The following is a 16,110-nucleotide window of genomic DNA, read 5'->3' as shown; positions in this document are numbered from 1 at the left end:
GTAATGACAGCAGAGGAGTCCGAGGATCAGGAATCAAACTTGCAGGGAATTCTTCACTTACAGGAGATGACTGGGAAGCCAGTGGAGAAGCAGCAAGAGACACCATCAGGAAAGCTGGAAGTGCTCCCAGAGTCTAGTCCCCTCGTCGAATCTAGAGAATTTTTTTCAAGGAGAGGTGTTCTTTGATATTAAAAAAAAAAAAAAAAGGAGAAGAAGAAATAAAAAAAGAATAAAGGATGGAGGGAGGTGGGGATTGGTGTTGGATTTGCAGAATGAAAATATTGCCTGAGGAAAAAAAGGAAGTTTTTCCTTTTGAATATACTGGATAATCTTTATTCCACTCATTAAGTCAGAGTTTCTCAACCATGGAACTGTTTACATTCGGGGCTGGCTAATTCTATGAGAGGGAGCTTTCCAGTGTATTGCAGAGTACTGGTAGCACCAGCAACACACCACACCAGTTGTGCTAACCAAAAACCTCTGCAGACATTGCCAGATGTTTCTGGTTAAGAATCATTCATTTAAGACAGGCAATAGTGGCACATGTCTTTAATCCCAGCTCTTGGGAGGTAGAGGCAGGCAGATCTCTATAAATTCGAGGCCAGCCTGGTCTACAAAGCAAGTTCCAGGACAGCCAGAGCTGTTACACACAGAAACCCTGTCTCAAAACACACACCCCCCCAAAGAATCACTCATTTAACTTACTGTTTTCTGCTGTAGTCTGTGGTACTGCATTAGCATGGCCAGACATACGAAGTAAAACATGCTCTAACCCTTAAGAACAATGTTGAGATGCTGGGGAAACAATTTTGTAGATAAAGGTGTCTACCACACAAGCACCAGGACCTGAGTTCACATCCCTGGCACCCACATAAAAAGCCAGACTCTGAACAACCAGCTTTACAGAGCTAGAGGAAGGAGGACCCCTGGAGCTGAATCAGTGAATTCCAAGGTCAGTGTCTCCAAACTGTGAAGGTGAAAAACTCAGGGTTCAGCATCAGCCTCTGCCCTCCACAGGCGCGTGCGCGCGCGCATACACACACACACACACACAGGAACACATGCACACAAAAGAATGTATTCTAGGGCCAGTGAGAAATGTCAGAGACCCAAACCTGATGGCCTGAGTTCAATCCCTAGAACCCATATTTTAAAAAAATCTAGATGTAGAGACTTGTGACTATAATCCCAGCATTGCTATGGCAGGATGGGAGGTGTGACTACAGGCCCAGCATTGCTATGGCAGGATGAGAGGTGTGACTATAGGCCCAGCACTGCTATGGCAGGGTGGGAGGTATGACTATAATGCCAGCACTGCTATGGCAGGATGGGAGGTGTGACTACAGGCCCAGCATTGCTATGACAGGATGGGAGGTGTGACTACAGGCCCAGCACTGCTATGGCAGGATGGGAGGTGTGACTACAGGCCCAGCATTGCTATGGCAGGATGGGAGGTGTGACTATAATGCCAGCACTGCTATGGCAGAATGGGAGGTGTGACTACAGGCCCAACATTGCTATGGCAGGATGGGAGGTGTGACTACAGGCCCAGCATTGCTATGGCAGGATGGGAGGTGTGACTACAGGCCCAGCACTGCTATGGCAGGATGGGAGGTGTGACTACAGGTCCAGCATTGCTATGGCAGGATGGGAGGTGTGACTATAGGCCCTGCACTGCTATGGCAGGATGGGAGGTGTGACTATAGGCCCTGCACTGCTATGGCAGGATGGGAGGTGTGACTACAGGCCCAGCACTGCTATGGCAGGATGGGAGGTGTGACTACAGGCCCAGCAGCATTGCTATGGCAGGATGGGAGGTGTGACTATAGGCCCTGCACTGCTATGGCAGGATGGGAGGTGTGACTATAATGCCAGCACTGCTATGGCAGAATGGAAGGTGTGACTATAGGCCCAACATTGCTATGGCAGGATGGGAGGTGTGACTATAGGCCCAGTATTGCTATGGTGGAGTGGGAGGCAGAGGCAGGAGACTCAATCAGAGCTTGAATGTGCAGCACAGCATTGAAAACAAAAAGAGAGACTCTGCCTCAAAATGAAGTTATAAGGAGAGAATCAACACCAAGAAAGTTATTTTCTGACCCCCACACAGGCCATGACATGCACACATGGGCATGTGCATACATAGACACACATAAATACATAAATAGACAGAATTTATTCTAATTTTTTTCTTTTGTTGTTGTTTTAAGAAGGAGCTCTCTATCTAGCCCTAGCTATCATGGAACATGGGACCAGACTGGCCTCAAACTCATAGAGCTCTACCTGCCTCTGCTTCCACAGTGCTTGGATTAAAGCCCCACCATGCCCAGCTATTCTAACTTTCTTAAGTTCAATTATTCTATTCTATTATTGTTGATAGATATAGATTTTAAGATCCTGGGCTTAATTCCCAGTACCACACATGCCAAAAAAGAAAACCCTATCAACATGTACATGCATGCACACACGTTTGTGTGTACAGGTACACAGGGTAGTTATTCTCTAATTTAACAGCATCTCTGTTTCATTGTTAAGATATTTGAAAAGTAGTAAATTGAAAATATTGGTGTCCTGATGTTGCCTCATCTTTGATCACACATCAATACCATAGCCTTTATCACGGATTAATGACAAAAGTTAATTATAGATCATTGCCAAGACCAGTAGGCAATTTTCAAAATTAAATTTTGTGTGAAGACCAAAAACTCCAATAAAGTTTTTGCTCTATCACTACTACTACTTCTTCTCCTCCTCCTCCTCTTCCTCCTCCTCCTCTACCTCCTCCTCTTCCTCCTCCTCCTCCTCCTCCTCTACCTCCTCCTCCTCCTCCTCCTTCTCCTCCTCCTCCTCCTCCTCCTTCTTCTTCTCTTCTTATTTTTTTTGGTTTTTTGAGACACGGTGTCTCTGTGTCACTTTGCACCTTTCCTGGAACTCACTTTGTAGACCAGGGCTGCCTCTGCCTCCCAAGTGCTGGGATTAAAGGTGTGTGCCACCACCGCCCAGCACTTTTTATGGAAGGAAATAGTCTTACTGATCCACAAGTAAGTTATGGGGGGAAAATCAGATTTTTTTTTTAACAAATCCAACTGTACCATTTATCTTTGGGTAGAAACTATAATGCTCCTTATTGAAAGTGCTCCATGGAATTGCTAAGTTCTTAGTAAAAGAAAGGCAGAGATTTTAACCTTTTAACCATAGACACATTTTGTATGAAAGATGTCATACATACAAAAATAACCTCATCATGTGTCAGTGACTTTTCTTCATGGTGACCAAACTGTCTGGCCTGGGCAACTTAACATAGGGCAGTTCATTATGGCTCCTGGTTTTGGAGGACTCAGTCATCATGGCTGAGAGGGAATGGAGGAACTGGTGTGTCACACTGGATGCGTATCCTGGAACTCCTCACCTACAGCTAGATAGGCACAGAAAAAGAGACCTGAAGCAGAGCCAGAATATGAGCCTCCCGATGACCTAGGTCTGCCAATCAGGGTCCATCTTCCAAAGGTTCCACACCAAAACAGGAGCTGAGGCCAAGTGTTCAAATGCATGAGCCTATGGGGCACATTCCACAGTCAGTATGAGAAGTCACACACAAAGAAGGATCTGGAATAAATTCTCCTAAACTCCAGTTTCCTGACATTTGGGAACAAGGAGAAAGTAGCCTCACCTTCCAGTCGGCTGCCTGTAACCCTGAACAAAGCCCTTGAAGCTAACACGGCACCCTGTGTTTTCTCTGCAGACTGCGTCATCAGCTATCAAAGGTGCTATACAGTTGGGAATAGGATACACAGTGGGGAATCTCACTTCCAAGCCCGAACGCGATGTCCTCATGCAAGACTTTTATGTGGTGGAAAGTGTGTTCCTACCCAGGTAAGAACATTTTAATTTGAAATGATTCCATTCTGAGGAAACTTCACAGTGACTCCCTTCTCTTGAGCGACTTTCCTACCGTGTGCATGTCTACATGTACTTGAGGGCGTGTGAGTGGGACCTGTGGCTCCACCATGCTGTTGCTTAAGAATGTCCTGCATTTCCCCTGTGGAGATGGTGAGTGGCATCCATGGGTCAGCTGTAATTAGCTGTGATGGGTGCCTGGAAGACTTTGTGCAGAAGGACCATGGGATTTGGAGGGTGAGGGTAAAGAAATTTCAGAGTAAAGTCTGCCAAGTGATTTGAGACTTCCATTGGCCAGTGCAGGTGCCAAGGTTTTGTTATGCCTAATTTAAGAGTGAGCTGGGGCTGCACAAATGGCTGAGTGATTAAGAGCACTGGTTGCTTTTGCAGAGGACCTGGGTTCAGTTCCCAGTACCCACATGGCAGCTCACAACCATCTATAACTCCATTCCCAGGGGATTCAACACCTTCTCCTGGCCTACAAGGGCACCAGGCATACATATGATACACATACATGCACACAGGCAAACTCTCATACACATAAAATAAAACAAATAAATCTTCTTAAAATCAATAACTACTTAAAGAATGGGCTGGAGGGACCACAAATGGTCCTTTTGTTTGTTTGTTTGTTTTTTGTTTTTCGAGACAGGGTATCTCTGTGTAGCTTTGCACCTTTCCTGGAACTCACTTTGTAGATCAGTCTGGCCTCGAACTCACAGAGATCCTCCTGCCTCTGCATCCTGAGTGCTGGAATTAAAGGTGTGTGCCACCACGGCCCGGCAATAAGTTGTCTTTTATGATGGCTTTGACTTAAATTTCCTCCAGAAAAACGTGAGGTAATGCTGTTATTTTGACCCCATGTTTGTGAAACCACCAAAGTTATCCATACATTTATCAGTCTGGGGAAGAAAAACCATAAATGGTTTAGAACCAAATAGACGGGCTGGTGAGATGGTTAGTGGGTCAGGCCCTCACCTCCAAGCCTGACTACCTAAGTTTGATCCCTAAGACTCACAGTGTAGGAGGATAAAGTCTCTCGTAAGTTGTTCTCTGACCTACCCTCACACCAACGTATGCATGTGTGCGTATGGGTGCACATGAGCTTGTGCACACATAAACATATGCACACACACAAGATGAATGTAATAAAAAAATCTTTAAAAGCAAATACATGTGGAAATGAAAAACAGGGATGGAACTGTATACCTGAGGTGTCTCTACATTGTGTCTGCTATGCCCTAATAAGTAAAAATAGTAAAGGCAATTCCACTTTTATAAAAGACAATCATTGTTCGGTTGAAATGTGACTACAACTTGAGGGGCTTTTCAAAGAAAATGAACTACAGATAAAGACATTTTCCTTGGGGACGCTTACTTTGTCTCTGTGAGTCTGAGGAGTGACTTTTCAGACACATGTATTTAAAATGAGCCATTTTGTGGTTGGGCTTGATCTCATCAGTCAGGTGTGTAAAGAAAGCCCACGACAATCATCATCCCTCAGTGCCCATGAGGGTGTGTTCTTGCACCGGAAAGCATCAGAAAATCCGTCAGTGCTAAGGTCCCTTAAGTAGCGCAAACCTGCGTATGACTTGCACACATTCTCCTGTAGGCTTTTTTTTAATTGCATTTAGTTTTATGAATGGGTGTGAATACATGCATATGCACCACTATAATCGGACTTTCTTTGGACAACCAGCTCCACAGAGACTTCTTATTAATTATGAAATTTGGCCTTAGCTTAGGCTTGTTTCCAACTAGCTCTTAAAACTTAAATTAACCCATTTATGTTAATCTACATTCTGTCATGTGGCTCCTTACCTCTCCTCAGTACCATATGTCCAACTTTCTCCACATCTCGCTAGTGAATCCCCACCTCTCAGATTCTTCCCAGGGTTCCTATTTCTCCCCAGAAGTTCCACCTATCCGCTCCTGCTTAGCTATTGACCATTCATCTCTTTATTAAACCAATCAGAAGGTGCCTCTGGCCAGTAAGGAAGTACAGACACAAGTTCACACAGTGTAATCAAATAACCTGTGAGAGTTTGCCCCAGAGTTTCTCACAGGAGACATTGTTGTAGGTTAGATAACTCTTAGTGTAGGACTGTGTGCCTCAGGCCCTACCAGTAATAGTATCCTAATTACCACAGCAGCCAAAATCCCCCACAAAGTGATAGATACATTGAGTATCTTGATTGTGACTATGGTTTCTGTAAAAAAATTAGCAATTCATAGCCAGACATAGTGGCGCACACTTTAACCCCGGCAATTAGGAGGCAGAGGCAGGTGGATCTCTGAGTTGGAAACCACCCTGGTCTACACAGTGAGCTCCAAGACAGTCAGAGCTGCATAGTGAGACCCTGTCTTGAAAAAACAAGCCAACAAAAAAGAGAAGTTCATACATTGATTGTATGTATGTGTGTATGTATCAAATAGTTCTCCTCATCCTCATATTTCTAAGCTCATCTGAAGATGTGGGCCAAGTTAAGTGACCAGCACAGGCTCTACTTGGAAGCAACTGAAACATTCTGAGATCTCTGGTATCTCTAAAACCTGGGTTTGCCTCAGTCCTAGAGAACAAATTGCTTGAAGTGACAGGCTGTTTAATTTATTTTTTCACATTGTTTTTATATATATATATAGGCACTTTTCTGCATATATATCTGTGTATTACTTGTGTGACTGATGCCCTCAGAGGTCAGAATAGGAAGAAGTCAGATCCCTTGAAACTTGCATTAGAGATGGTTGTGAGCCGCCATCTAGCTCCATGTTGGTGCTAGAAATTGAATCTGGGTCCTCTTCAAGAGCAGCTCATGTTTTTAATTGCACCTCTCCAGCCCTGACAAGCTGTTTTAATTTACCTTCACTCTGAAGCAACAGAATTGGTTTCCCTTAGCAACCAAATGCATTGTGTGCCTTTTTTTATTTTGAAATCTCTCAAAGCTATTTTTAGATATCAAGTATTTATTCTACAGATCATTTCATTTTGTAGATAGGAGAAGGCCTGGACATGTGAGATTTGAGGAATATATGACAGTGCCTGTCAGCTTCTGGTTGCGTGGTTTTCCACAATCAAAGGAGATAAGTAAAAGAATAATGAGCATCCGGCCCCTGATGAGATGCTCTAGATAGTTTTCATTACTTGTTGGATAGAGAAGGAGGATGTTTTATAACATTTGTACCTTATGACCGTGAATGAACATGAGGGGCAATGGAAAGAGAGCTTTAGGTACCAGCTATAAATCAAACATGGTTTTCTTTTTTCATTTATTTATTTATCTGTTTGTTTGTTTGTTTTTCTGTTATCAGCTTGATACAGTATAAATTCTTATCCTAATAGTGAAATGTTTCATTGAGGCTTGCACAGTAATTGAGTAAAATCAAAACTTAATGCTATGGTTTTATTTTTATTTTTTTGTTTGTTTGTTTGTTTGTTGTTGTTGTTGATGTTGTTGTTATTGTTATTGTTTTCACTGCTCCAGTCAATGGAGGGGACTTCATTTGGTCCCAGGGTAATGGGCCAGGTACAGGTCCCAGCTTTATTTGACCTTCTTGGGGTGCAGGTTGTTGGTATGGGCCGCCCTTCTTCTTGTGGCAGTTGACCGCATGGGGGGTGCAGTGTGCATAGCTCTTGCGGCAGATCATCTTGTCACAGTTGTACTTCTGGGCGAGCTGATGAAGGGATGGCTTGATGACGCCACCACGCAGGCGCAGCACCAGGTGCAAGGTAGACTCTTTCTGGATGTTGTAGTCTGAGAGGGTGCGGCCATCCTCCAGCTGCGCCGGCAAATATCAGCCTCTGCTGGTCTGGGGGATGCCTTCCTTGTCTTGGATCTTGGCCTTGACCTTCTCAATGGTGTCACTAGGGTCCACCTCTAGGGTGATGGTCTTGCCCGTCAGGCCCGCCTCGTTGAAGAGAAAGAGCAAGCATGGTTTTCTTTATTCGACATACAATGTATATTATAATTTTAGCTTACCCCTTTTGTTTTGTTTTGTTGTTTTTGTTTTTGTTTCTTTGGGTTTTTTGTTGTTGTTGTTTTGTTTTTTGGTGTTTTTTGTTTTTTGTTTTTGTTTGTTTTTTGTTTTTTTTTTTGAGACAGGGTTTCTCTGTGTGGCTTTGCGCCTTTCCTGGATCTCACTCTGTAGGCCAGGCTGGCCTCGAACTCACAAAGGTCCGTCTGCCTCTGCCTCCCAAGTGCTGGGATTAAAGGCGTGCCACCCGGCTTTTTTTTTTTTTTTTTTTAAGACAAGGTCTCACTGTATAGCTCTGGGCTGTCCTGGATCTCACTCTGTAGAACAGAACAGCCTTTAACTCACAGAGTTCTGCCTGCCTCTGCCTCCCAAGTGCTGGGTTTAAAAGTACCACCACATCTGGTTAGCTTACTCTTACTACCTTTCACATTTACAGAAAAAGAAAAGCAGGGAGTGGGGAAGGAAGGAAGGAGAGAGAGAGACAGAGACAGAGACAGAGACAGAGAGAGGAGAGAGAGAGACAGAGAGAGGAGACAGAGAGAGAGAGAGAGAGAGAGAGAGAGAGAGAGAGAGAGAGAAAGGGAGAGGGGGGAGAGAGAAGAAAAGTCCATTGGCATAGGAAGTAATTAATACCCTATAAATCTTGTCTCTTAACCTACAAGTAAGTGGTAAAACCAGGACTTGAACTCAAGGTGACTGGTTCCGAAGCTCCGCTCTTCTCTCTCTTAGAGTCACACAGCTCTGAAGAAGTATTTCTGGCCCCTTTGCCCACAAAAATCTGTGCTTCCCCTCGTGTCCTGTAGGAAAACCTCTCACTGGTGATGCTCTAGCCTGGCAGTTGTGTTCCTAAAGCTGAGAGTAAAGTTTAGACATCATTCCATCCTTATGAATAATTACCTGGCTGAACCCAGTGCTGGAGAGAAAGAGTCAGATGGATCCCTGATGTTCTGTGGCCACCAGCATAGCTGAATTGATGACTTTCGGGTTTAGTAAAATGTTGCCTGAGGAAATGTTTGGCTGTGTTGGCAGGTCACCGCACATAGGAATAGTCAGCCATGCTGCCTCAAATAAAGGAGAGAACTATTGAGAAAAGATACTACATGGTTGCCTCTACAACCATGTGTACACATGCACACATACATACACATGCATGTACAAACACTCATGTGTACCCAGTCACATAACAAGTACCTAGGCCACACCCAACACAACACCAAAATGTATTTCCAAAGGGAACAATATTCCCCTCTTCGACCTCCAGGTGCACTGCTGTATATGCACATACATCGTGTGTATGCACGTGTGTCTCTCTGTCTCGTTCCCAAGGAAACCTAAGACTTTCAACTTGATACCACTCGGGACTTCAGCATAGTCATCAAGTTGCTGTTCCCTAGGAAACTTCTTATAATTAGTGGAAGCCAAGGAGAACAACACGAGAACTCAGAACGCACCGAAAGCAAAGCAAATGAATGGAGCATCGTAGATGCAGCATCCAGCTTCTCGCTTGGGCTCTCCAGCCAAAGAATGAAGGGAACTGAGGAAAAGAACGCAGGTGTTTCATCTCCCCTCTGACTGCTGAAGGAAATCTGCCCTCATAGCGTGCACAGCTTTGATGAGATAAGATCGAACGCAATAAGCAGGAGCCTGAGAAATGGGAGCGAGGCCCCTGAAAGTAGCCTTCTTCCAAAGCAGGCACTGTGATCGTTTCTCCTTGCTGACTGTCGAGAGGAAGGTCAGAGGTCACCCTGACTCTCTTTGCTCTTAAGTCTTATTTCTACATGGCTGACATTTGTAAATTATTACATGTCACATAAATTCTGAAGTCGTCCCAGGGGGCATGCAGCTGAATGCATTTCCCCTCATAAATGGCAAAACGTCGCCTGAGGAAATGTTTGGCTGTGTTGGCAGGTCACCACACGTAGGAATAGTCAGCCACGCTGGCTCAGGAAAACAACCACTTACAAGTTGAACATGGTGGCACACACCTGTGATCTCAGCGCTGACAAAGCTAAGACAAGAGGAGCATGGTTGCAGGCACTTTGTTCTATGTAGTGCATTTCAGGCCAGCTTGCATTTCAAAGTGAATGTCTGTTTCAAAACCCCAAGGGGAGGGGCTGCCAAGACGACCTCACTGGTAAAGTGTTTGCCACACAAGCCTGTCTCCTTGAGTTCAACCCCTGGGACCCATGTAAAGATTAAGAAGAGAACTAACCCACAGAATTGTCCTCTGACTTCATATATATGCTATGGTGCACGCGTACACATATACACATCATTTGTGTGCACACAAACACACAATTATAATAATAATAAATTTTAAGGTTTTTTTTAAGACCCCAAGAAGAAAAACAGCCCAGTAACTGTTTATGAGCAGTCTACTTTGAGATGGAGATTGGCAGTCCTTTTCTCCAGATCATAGGATACTTTTAAAAATTATTTCACATGAGGGCTGGAGAGATGGTTCAGCAGTTAAAGAACCCTGGCTCCTCTTCCAGAAGACCCTGGTTCAGTTCCCAGCACCCTCATGGCAGGTCACAACTCATTAACTCCACTTTCAGGGAACCCAGCTACACTTCCTTTCTGGTCTCTGAGGGCACTGCACACGTGTGGCACACAAACATACATTCAAATAAAACGTTCATACACATATAATCAAAATAAATCCTTTTTAAAAAAAATTCAAATGTTCCTAGTTACAGATATTTAGCCAGTATCCAAAATTCATGGCAAAGAAATACTTTAATTGGTCCACACTAAGCTCAGGGTCTCATGAAAACATTAGAATGTGATTTCATTAGAAAGGTTCATAATTTTCCAAGGAGGAAAAGCGGAGAGAGGAAGAATGTCTCCCACACCCCATGATTGGCGGGACGGCCTGTGTGGAGGGGCCCACCACCATGTCAGGGTGTCTTTACCCCAAGGCCATTGGCTGTTGGGACGGAAGCTTCAAGACACCCATGAGCAGAGGGTGATTTTTTCCTAGAGATAAAAATTGGCCCCGGACTGTTAGTGCCAGGGTTTAAAGCCGGAGTTGTCTCTGCTAACGTTCCTTCTCTGTTTCCTCTGTGGCTGTTTAACTGCAGTGAAGGCAGCAATCTGACCCCGGCTCATCACTACCCAGACTTCAGGTTTAAGACCTACGCCCCACTGGCCTTCCGGTACTTCCGAGAACTCTTTGGGATCAAGCCTGATGATTACTTGGTAAGAGCCTATCATTTTCCTTCCTACAGAATGCATGACGCTATATTGAATAGCAACCATGACAAGCAGCTGTCTCTTAGAAACCTCGGGAACAGTAGTCGTTCCAAGTTTTTTAATGTTTACATATTTGGCTTCAGAAATGCAATTTGATGCCATAGCTCTTAACAGATAGCTGGAAAATCTGCTGTGTGGTTACTATTTAAATAACTGTGGTATTACCATTTCGGGTAATTATCCTAGCAGATACTTTATAATTAATTTAAAAGACTTGGGAGTTTTACTGAGTAGAGTCTGTTTGAATATCTTCCTATTTTAATTGTCTTATCTCAGACCTGCCTTGGCCCACAACCATTTCCCCTTGACCTGGAATTTCAGATGACATTTAGAAGAAGCCAGCTAGTGTTGTTCTCCATATCTCTTCCTATAGAGTCTCTGTCTCTGTCTCTCCTTCCCTCCCTCCCTCCCTCCCCACCACCCCTCCTCTGGTTTTTCAAGACAGGATTTCTCTGTGTATCTCTGGCTGGCCTGGAACTCAGACACTTGCCTGTCTCTGCTTCCCTAGTGTGATAAAAGGCATGTGCCATCACCACCTGGCCCCGCAGTCTCCTTTCAAACATATTTTCACATATACACGGCACATCCATCCTCAGCTGTCTCTTCCGTCTGTCCTCCCTCAGACACGGCAGCAGGGACAGACACACAGCCTGTGTGGGGTGTACAATGCCACCCTCAGGTTTGTCTCATTTCCACTGAAAGGGTCACAGCCCAGGTTTTGTTGAGAGGGGTGGCTTTTCCCCTAATCTGATTGCTGTTAACACCTTGGAGCTTTTCAAACGCTGTTTTTAAAGGAACCATAGGAAGGATGCCATCAAATACTCATTTTTTCCCATTCTGGACGCTCTCAGTAAGACTCCGGTGAGGTCCTGGAGCGGTGCTTTTCAGGAGTGGTACAACAGTGTTTGTCGCTGCTGATAGAACATTCAGAATGGATAAGATATAAAGAATGACATTCAAAACTGGTATCTGTTCCATGCTAAGGAAGACCCATCTCTTTAGTTGGTACTTGGTATAATAATGATTTCTTTTTTTTAAATATTGTGTGTGTGTGTGTGTGTGTGTGTGTGTGTGTGTGTATGTATGATGTTTGCATGCATGTATTTCTGTTAGGCCACGTACATGTCACATTGTGTGTATGTGTTTGTGTGTGTGTGTGTGTGTGTGTGTGTGTGTGTGATGTTTACACATATGTATTTCTGTGTGAGACCATGCCCATGCCACATTGTATGTGTTTATATGTGTGTGATGTTACCACATATGTATTTCTGTGTGAAGCCACACCCATGCCACATGTCTTGTCTGCTGCTGCACTGTGTTCTAGTTGCACTGCACTAGTCGGCCTGGGAGCCGCTGGGATGCTCTCCTTCTCCACCTCCAGTCTCCTTGAAGGAGTCTTGGGATTACAGACACCACCACGTCTGGCTTGTACATGGGTTGCAGGGAGCCAGACTCAAAGCAACAGGTTTTGTGGCAAGCCCTTTACCCACTGAGCCATTTTCCAGCCCAGAAAGTCACGATTTCTTCCCAGTGACACAAGCTGCGGAACTAATGCTCTACAGAGCAGTGATGCTATAGCAAGGTCCTGGGCATCCTGGCTGCTGCAAATCCCGGTAGTTCTTTTTGCCTCTCTGTCCCTCTGGAGTCTTGGCACCTGCCTCTGTCACTCCTGACTCAAGCACACGTGCCTGTTCTGGAGGTGTATTAGGATTTGGGGTTTCTTGTCATTTGGTAATAATTGAGGGTCACTGTCTCTCAGAAAATATGTTTAGGGAACCCAGTGGGGCTTCATAATGAAAAGGACAAGGTCACTCTCTTCCCTTAGGCCACACACTGGAACTAATGGCTTTTCCTTCTGGATACCATTGAACTTCTGACGAACCAAAGAGATATCACAACAGTTCACAACACTGCTAATACGGGCATCTGTCACAGTAGTAGGTAAGATGTGACAGATGGCTGCTCATCTCAGCCCTGGGAAAGCTCCCTCTGATCACACACAGTTGCTCTCTTCAGGAAAGTTCTTTTCTGAACAACTTCCCGTATAGCTTCCCTTCATTTCCTTCATGAACGAGTCTTTAAACCAGAAGAGTATTCTTCATAGCGTAGGAGAACTTACCAAGGAGTCTAGGAGACTATGGCAATGGTCTCAAAAGTCCTCATCTGTCTACCTTGTCTCCAGATGTTCCGGAGACACTTTCCACTAGCCTCATGCCCCTCACCCACCAAGTCCCAGACATCAAGCATAGTCTCCAGGTCACCTCTCTCCACCCATCACACAGTGATGGTCCATCCTGAAGAACACTAAAGAAGTCTAATCCGTCTCTCGAGGCACATTTTGGAGCTGTTAAGCTCAAATACAGCACAGAAGACAAATGGGCATGTCTCGTAAAGGTCTCTGTAGAGAAAGAAAGGATGTGACTCTAATAGCAAGTCCTGGCATCTGTCAGGTGGGTCTGTTGAAGCCCACACGGTGACTGTGATGATGCATGGCTATAAGCAGGGGAAGAGAGAAGAGACCATTAGTGAGCAATTGCCAGCTCCATAGATTTAAAATCGCATCCCTGTTAGCTTGGTGCCATCATGTCTGGATTTCTGCCAGAATTATTGTGTCTGTGTTCCCAGATTCATTAAAATTCACCATGTGCTTGCTGATTACAAGTTTCAGGTCTAAGCATGTATAATTTGGACAGGGAGGCATCAGGGTGAAGTGCTTCCAAGTGCACAGCACTATTTGTTCCCAGACAAGCGTCTCCCACCCAAGAGACCCTGGGCATGTCCGTCTCTGCTGCAGCGACAAGCTGTTTGCTCTTTCCCTCTCCTCCAGGTTTTCACAAATCCAGTGTAACTCAAAGGAGTTACTCATAGGAATTTTTATTCTTACCTCCACTAGTAAGAGCGAAAGCAGATCGAGTGTTGTTCGCCATTGGGGAATAGTAGGCGAGTTCATGTGTGCCACGTGATACAAGTTTACATTGTTAGTTTACCTTGGCAGAGCCCTATTGGGATATCTTTTCTTTCCAGTGGATGTAGGAGGGAAGCCTTGCAGAAAATTGAGATGAGAAAGTGCACACATTTGAGCAGCTTTCATAAATGAAATGTGCTTGGAAGGCACCTAGAGCCCAGGAGCGCACATGGAGACTTATTGATCACGGCTGATTAAATTCTCTTTGTCCTTTAAAATCAGCCTTTAAAAGTTGCTTTAGAGAACATGGAGCTCCAGAGTTCTGGAGTGGAAATCATATTCCTATCTAGTATCATTATCTCAGTTACTTACATACCCATGATGTGCTATTTGTAATTTTAATTCAAAATGTTACCAAAATAGGTCAGACAATTGCCTATTGATTGTCTTTTATAAATTACGTACTGGAAGATTATTTGCCAAATAACTGAACAAGTTGTCCCCATAAAAGGTCAGTGTTTATGGAGAATTTTGATACTTTATTAGGAGAGATACTTAGGTCTGAATCTAGGTTTTTCCAGACAGATTTTTCTCTCTTTTGTTTTAAACAATAATTTTATTGTGGATTTCATACAATGTATTGTGAATATACTCACTCCCTCCCCAACTCCTCCCATAAGTACCTTTTCTACCCTCCCCTCCTTACTTGCCCAACTTTGAGGTCCCCCCCATTTCTACTGCCCAACTACTCTTTGGAGTGGGGTGCACCCTGCACTGGGATTGACCTACCAGGGGTCACATCATTCAAGGAAACTGAATCTCCCTTGCCTAGCAGCCATCAAATGCCAATAGCTCCTTAGTTAGTGCTGGGATTTCTTGCCGGTGTCCCTGCTCTATGCTAAGATTTTGTTACCTTGGGCTTGTGTGGGTCTCGTGTACTTCTAGACAGGTTTTCTTAAATCTCCCCATGATCCTTCGATGCACTCTTTCTGATCTTTTATTTTTACTCTAGTAACTTTTATTCCTATGCATGGGGAGGTTCTATGGGCAACTGAGTTGTGGTGAATAAAGTCAGAATTTTTGGGGAGTCGGGGATCTGACTTCATTTTCCATAAGAGCCTGGGATCCACGGCAGGGTCCTGCATTCATGATTATGTAATAGACTCAGCCTTCTTCCTGCTTCCATCAGGACGTCTTGACTGTGTTTGAAGATAGCGTCTCCTAGGTGTTTGTCTAAACTGCACAGTTCACGCTGGTACAGCCAGTTCTTCCTTGCCCGGAGAAAGTGTACACTGAGTCTGGGTGCCGAATTCACCTACATATCATCGTGTACTAATGATTTTAAGATAGTTGTAATAAGAAGTTGCTCTGTCTGGGGTCTCAAGAGCATTCACCTTAAAAGTCATTCAGCTGATTCAAAATTAGTTCTTTTGGGGGGGGGTGTTTTGTTTTGAGACAGATCTCACAGTGTAGCCTTGACTAGCCTGGAGCTCTCTATGTACACCATCTGGCCTTGAATTGACAGAGACCCACCTGACTCTGCCTCCTAAGTGCTGGGATTAAAGGCATGCACCCCCACACCTATTGATATTTTTCTGTTTCTTCTGGAGGGTTTCCTGAGCCTCCAACTTAGTCACTCAGTGTCACGTAAGTCATGACTGGAAGAGCCACCGTATTAAAAACACCAATTAATCCGCTCATGCCTTGTCTACTGTCCCCTCCAGTCCATGTGGAAACTTTGCTGGCACACATGACTGGGCAGGGCCCTCTGCTTCCTTCTGGCTAAAGAAGTTTCTTGTCCACAGTCTGATGGCTGTTGTGTTTTCCCAACCTCTCCTCAGCATGCAGGTGAGGACTTGAGCTTTCTTGATGCCTAGCAAGAGTGTCAAGAGGCTAGGCCAGCTGGACATGGCCAGCATGCAGAAGGCTGAGGAAGGATGATTGTGACTCTGAGGCCGTCCTTGACTATACCGCAAGACCTTGTATCATAAAAAAATAAAATGAAATAAAAGGCCAGAGGGGAGGGAGTGAAAGATGGGAGTTGCCAATGGCTTAGGAATAAACACTTCCTTCTTCCTCTT

General features: G+C 44.6%; 1 protein-coding gene and 1 pseudogene across 2 annotated transcripts in view; one reads left to right on the top strand and one right to left on the bottom strand.

Annotated features, from left to right (window-relative positions):
- Pip5k1b (phosphatidylinositol-4-phosphate 5-kinase type 1 beta) overlaps positions 1 to 16,110 on the top strand; it is a 154,943-nt gene that overhangs the window by 42,417 nt on the left and 96,416 nt on the right. For both annotated transcript variants that reach the window (XM_036208126.1, XM_036208137.1), the window contains exons 3-4: positions 3,743 to 3,873; positions 10,953 to 11,070. In XM_036208126.1, coding sequence (XP_036064019.1) covers positions 3,743 to 3,873; positions 10,953 to 11,070 — 249 coding nt within the window. The remainder of the gene's footprint in view (positions 1 to 3,742; positions 3,874 to 10,952; positions 11,071 to 16,110) is intronic.
- LOC118587694 lies at positions 7,437 to 10,768 on the bottom strand (annotated as a pseudogene).

Source organism: Onychomys torridus, chromosome 1 (genome assembly GCF_903995425.1).
Source record: "Onychomys torridus chromosome 1, mOncTor1.1, whole genome shotgun sequence".
NCBI lineage: Eukaryota > Metazoa > Chordata > Mammalia > Rodentia > Cricetidae > Onychomys > Onychomys torridus.
The sequence above is the reverse complement of the archived record's forward strand: the minus strand, read 5'-3'. Positions and strand labels throughout refer to the sequence as shown.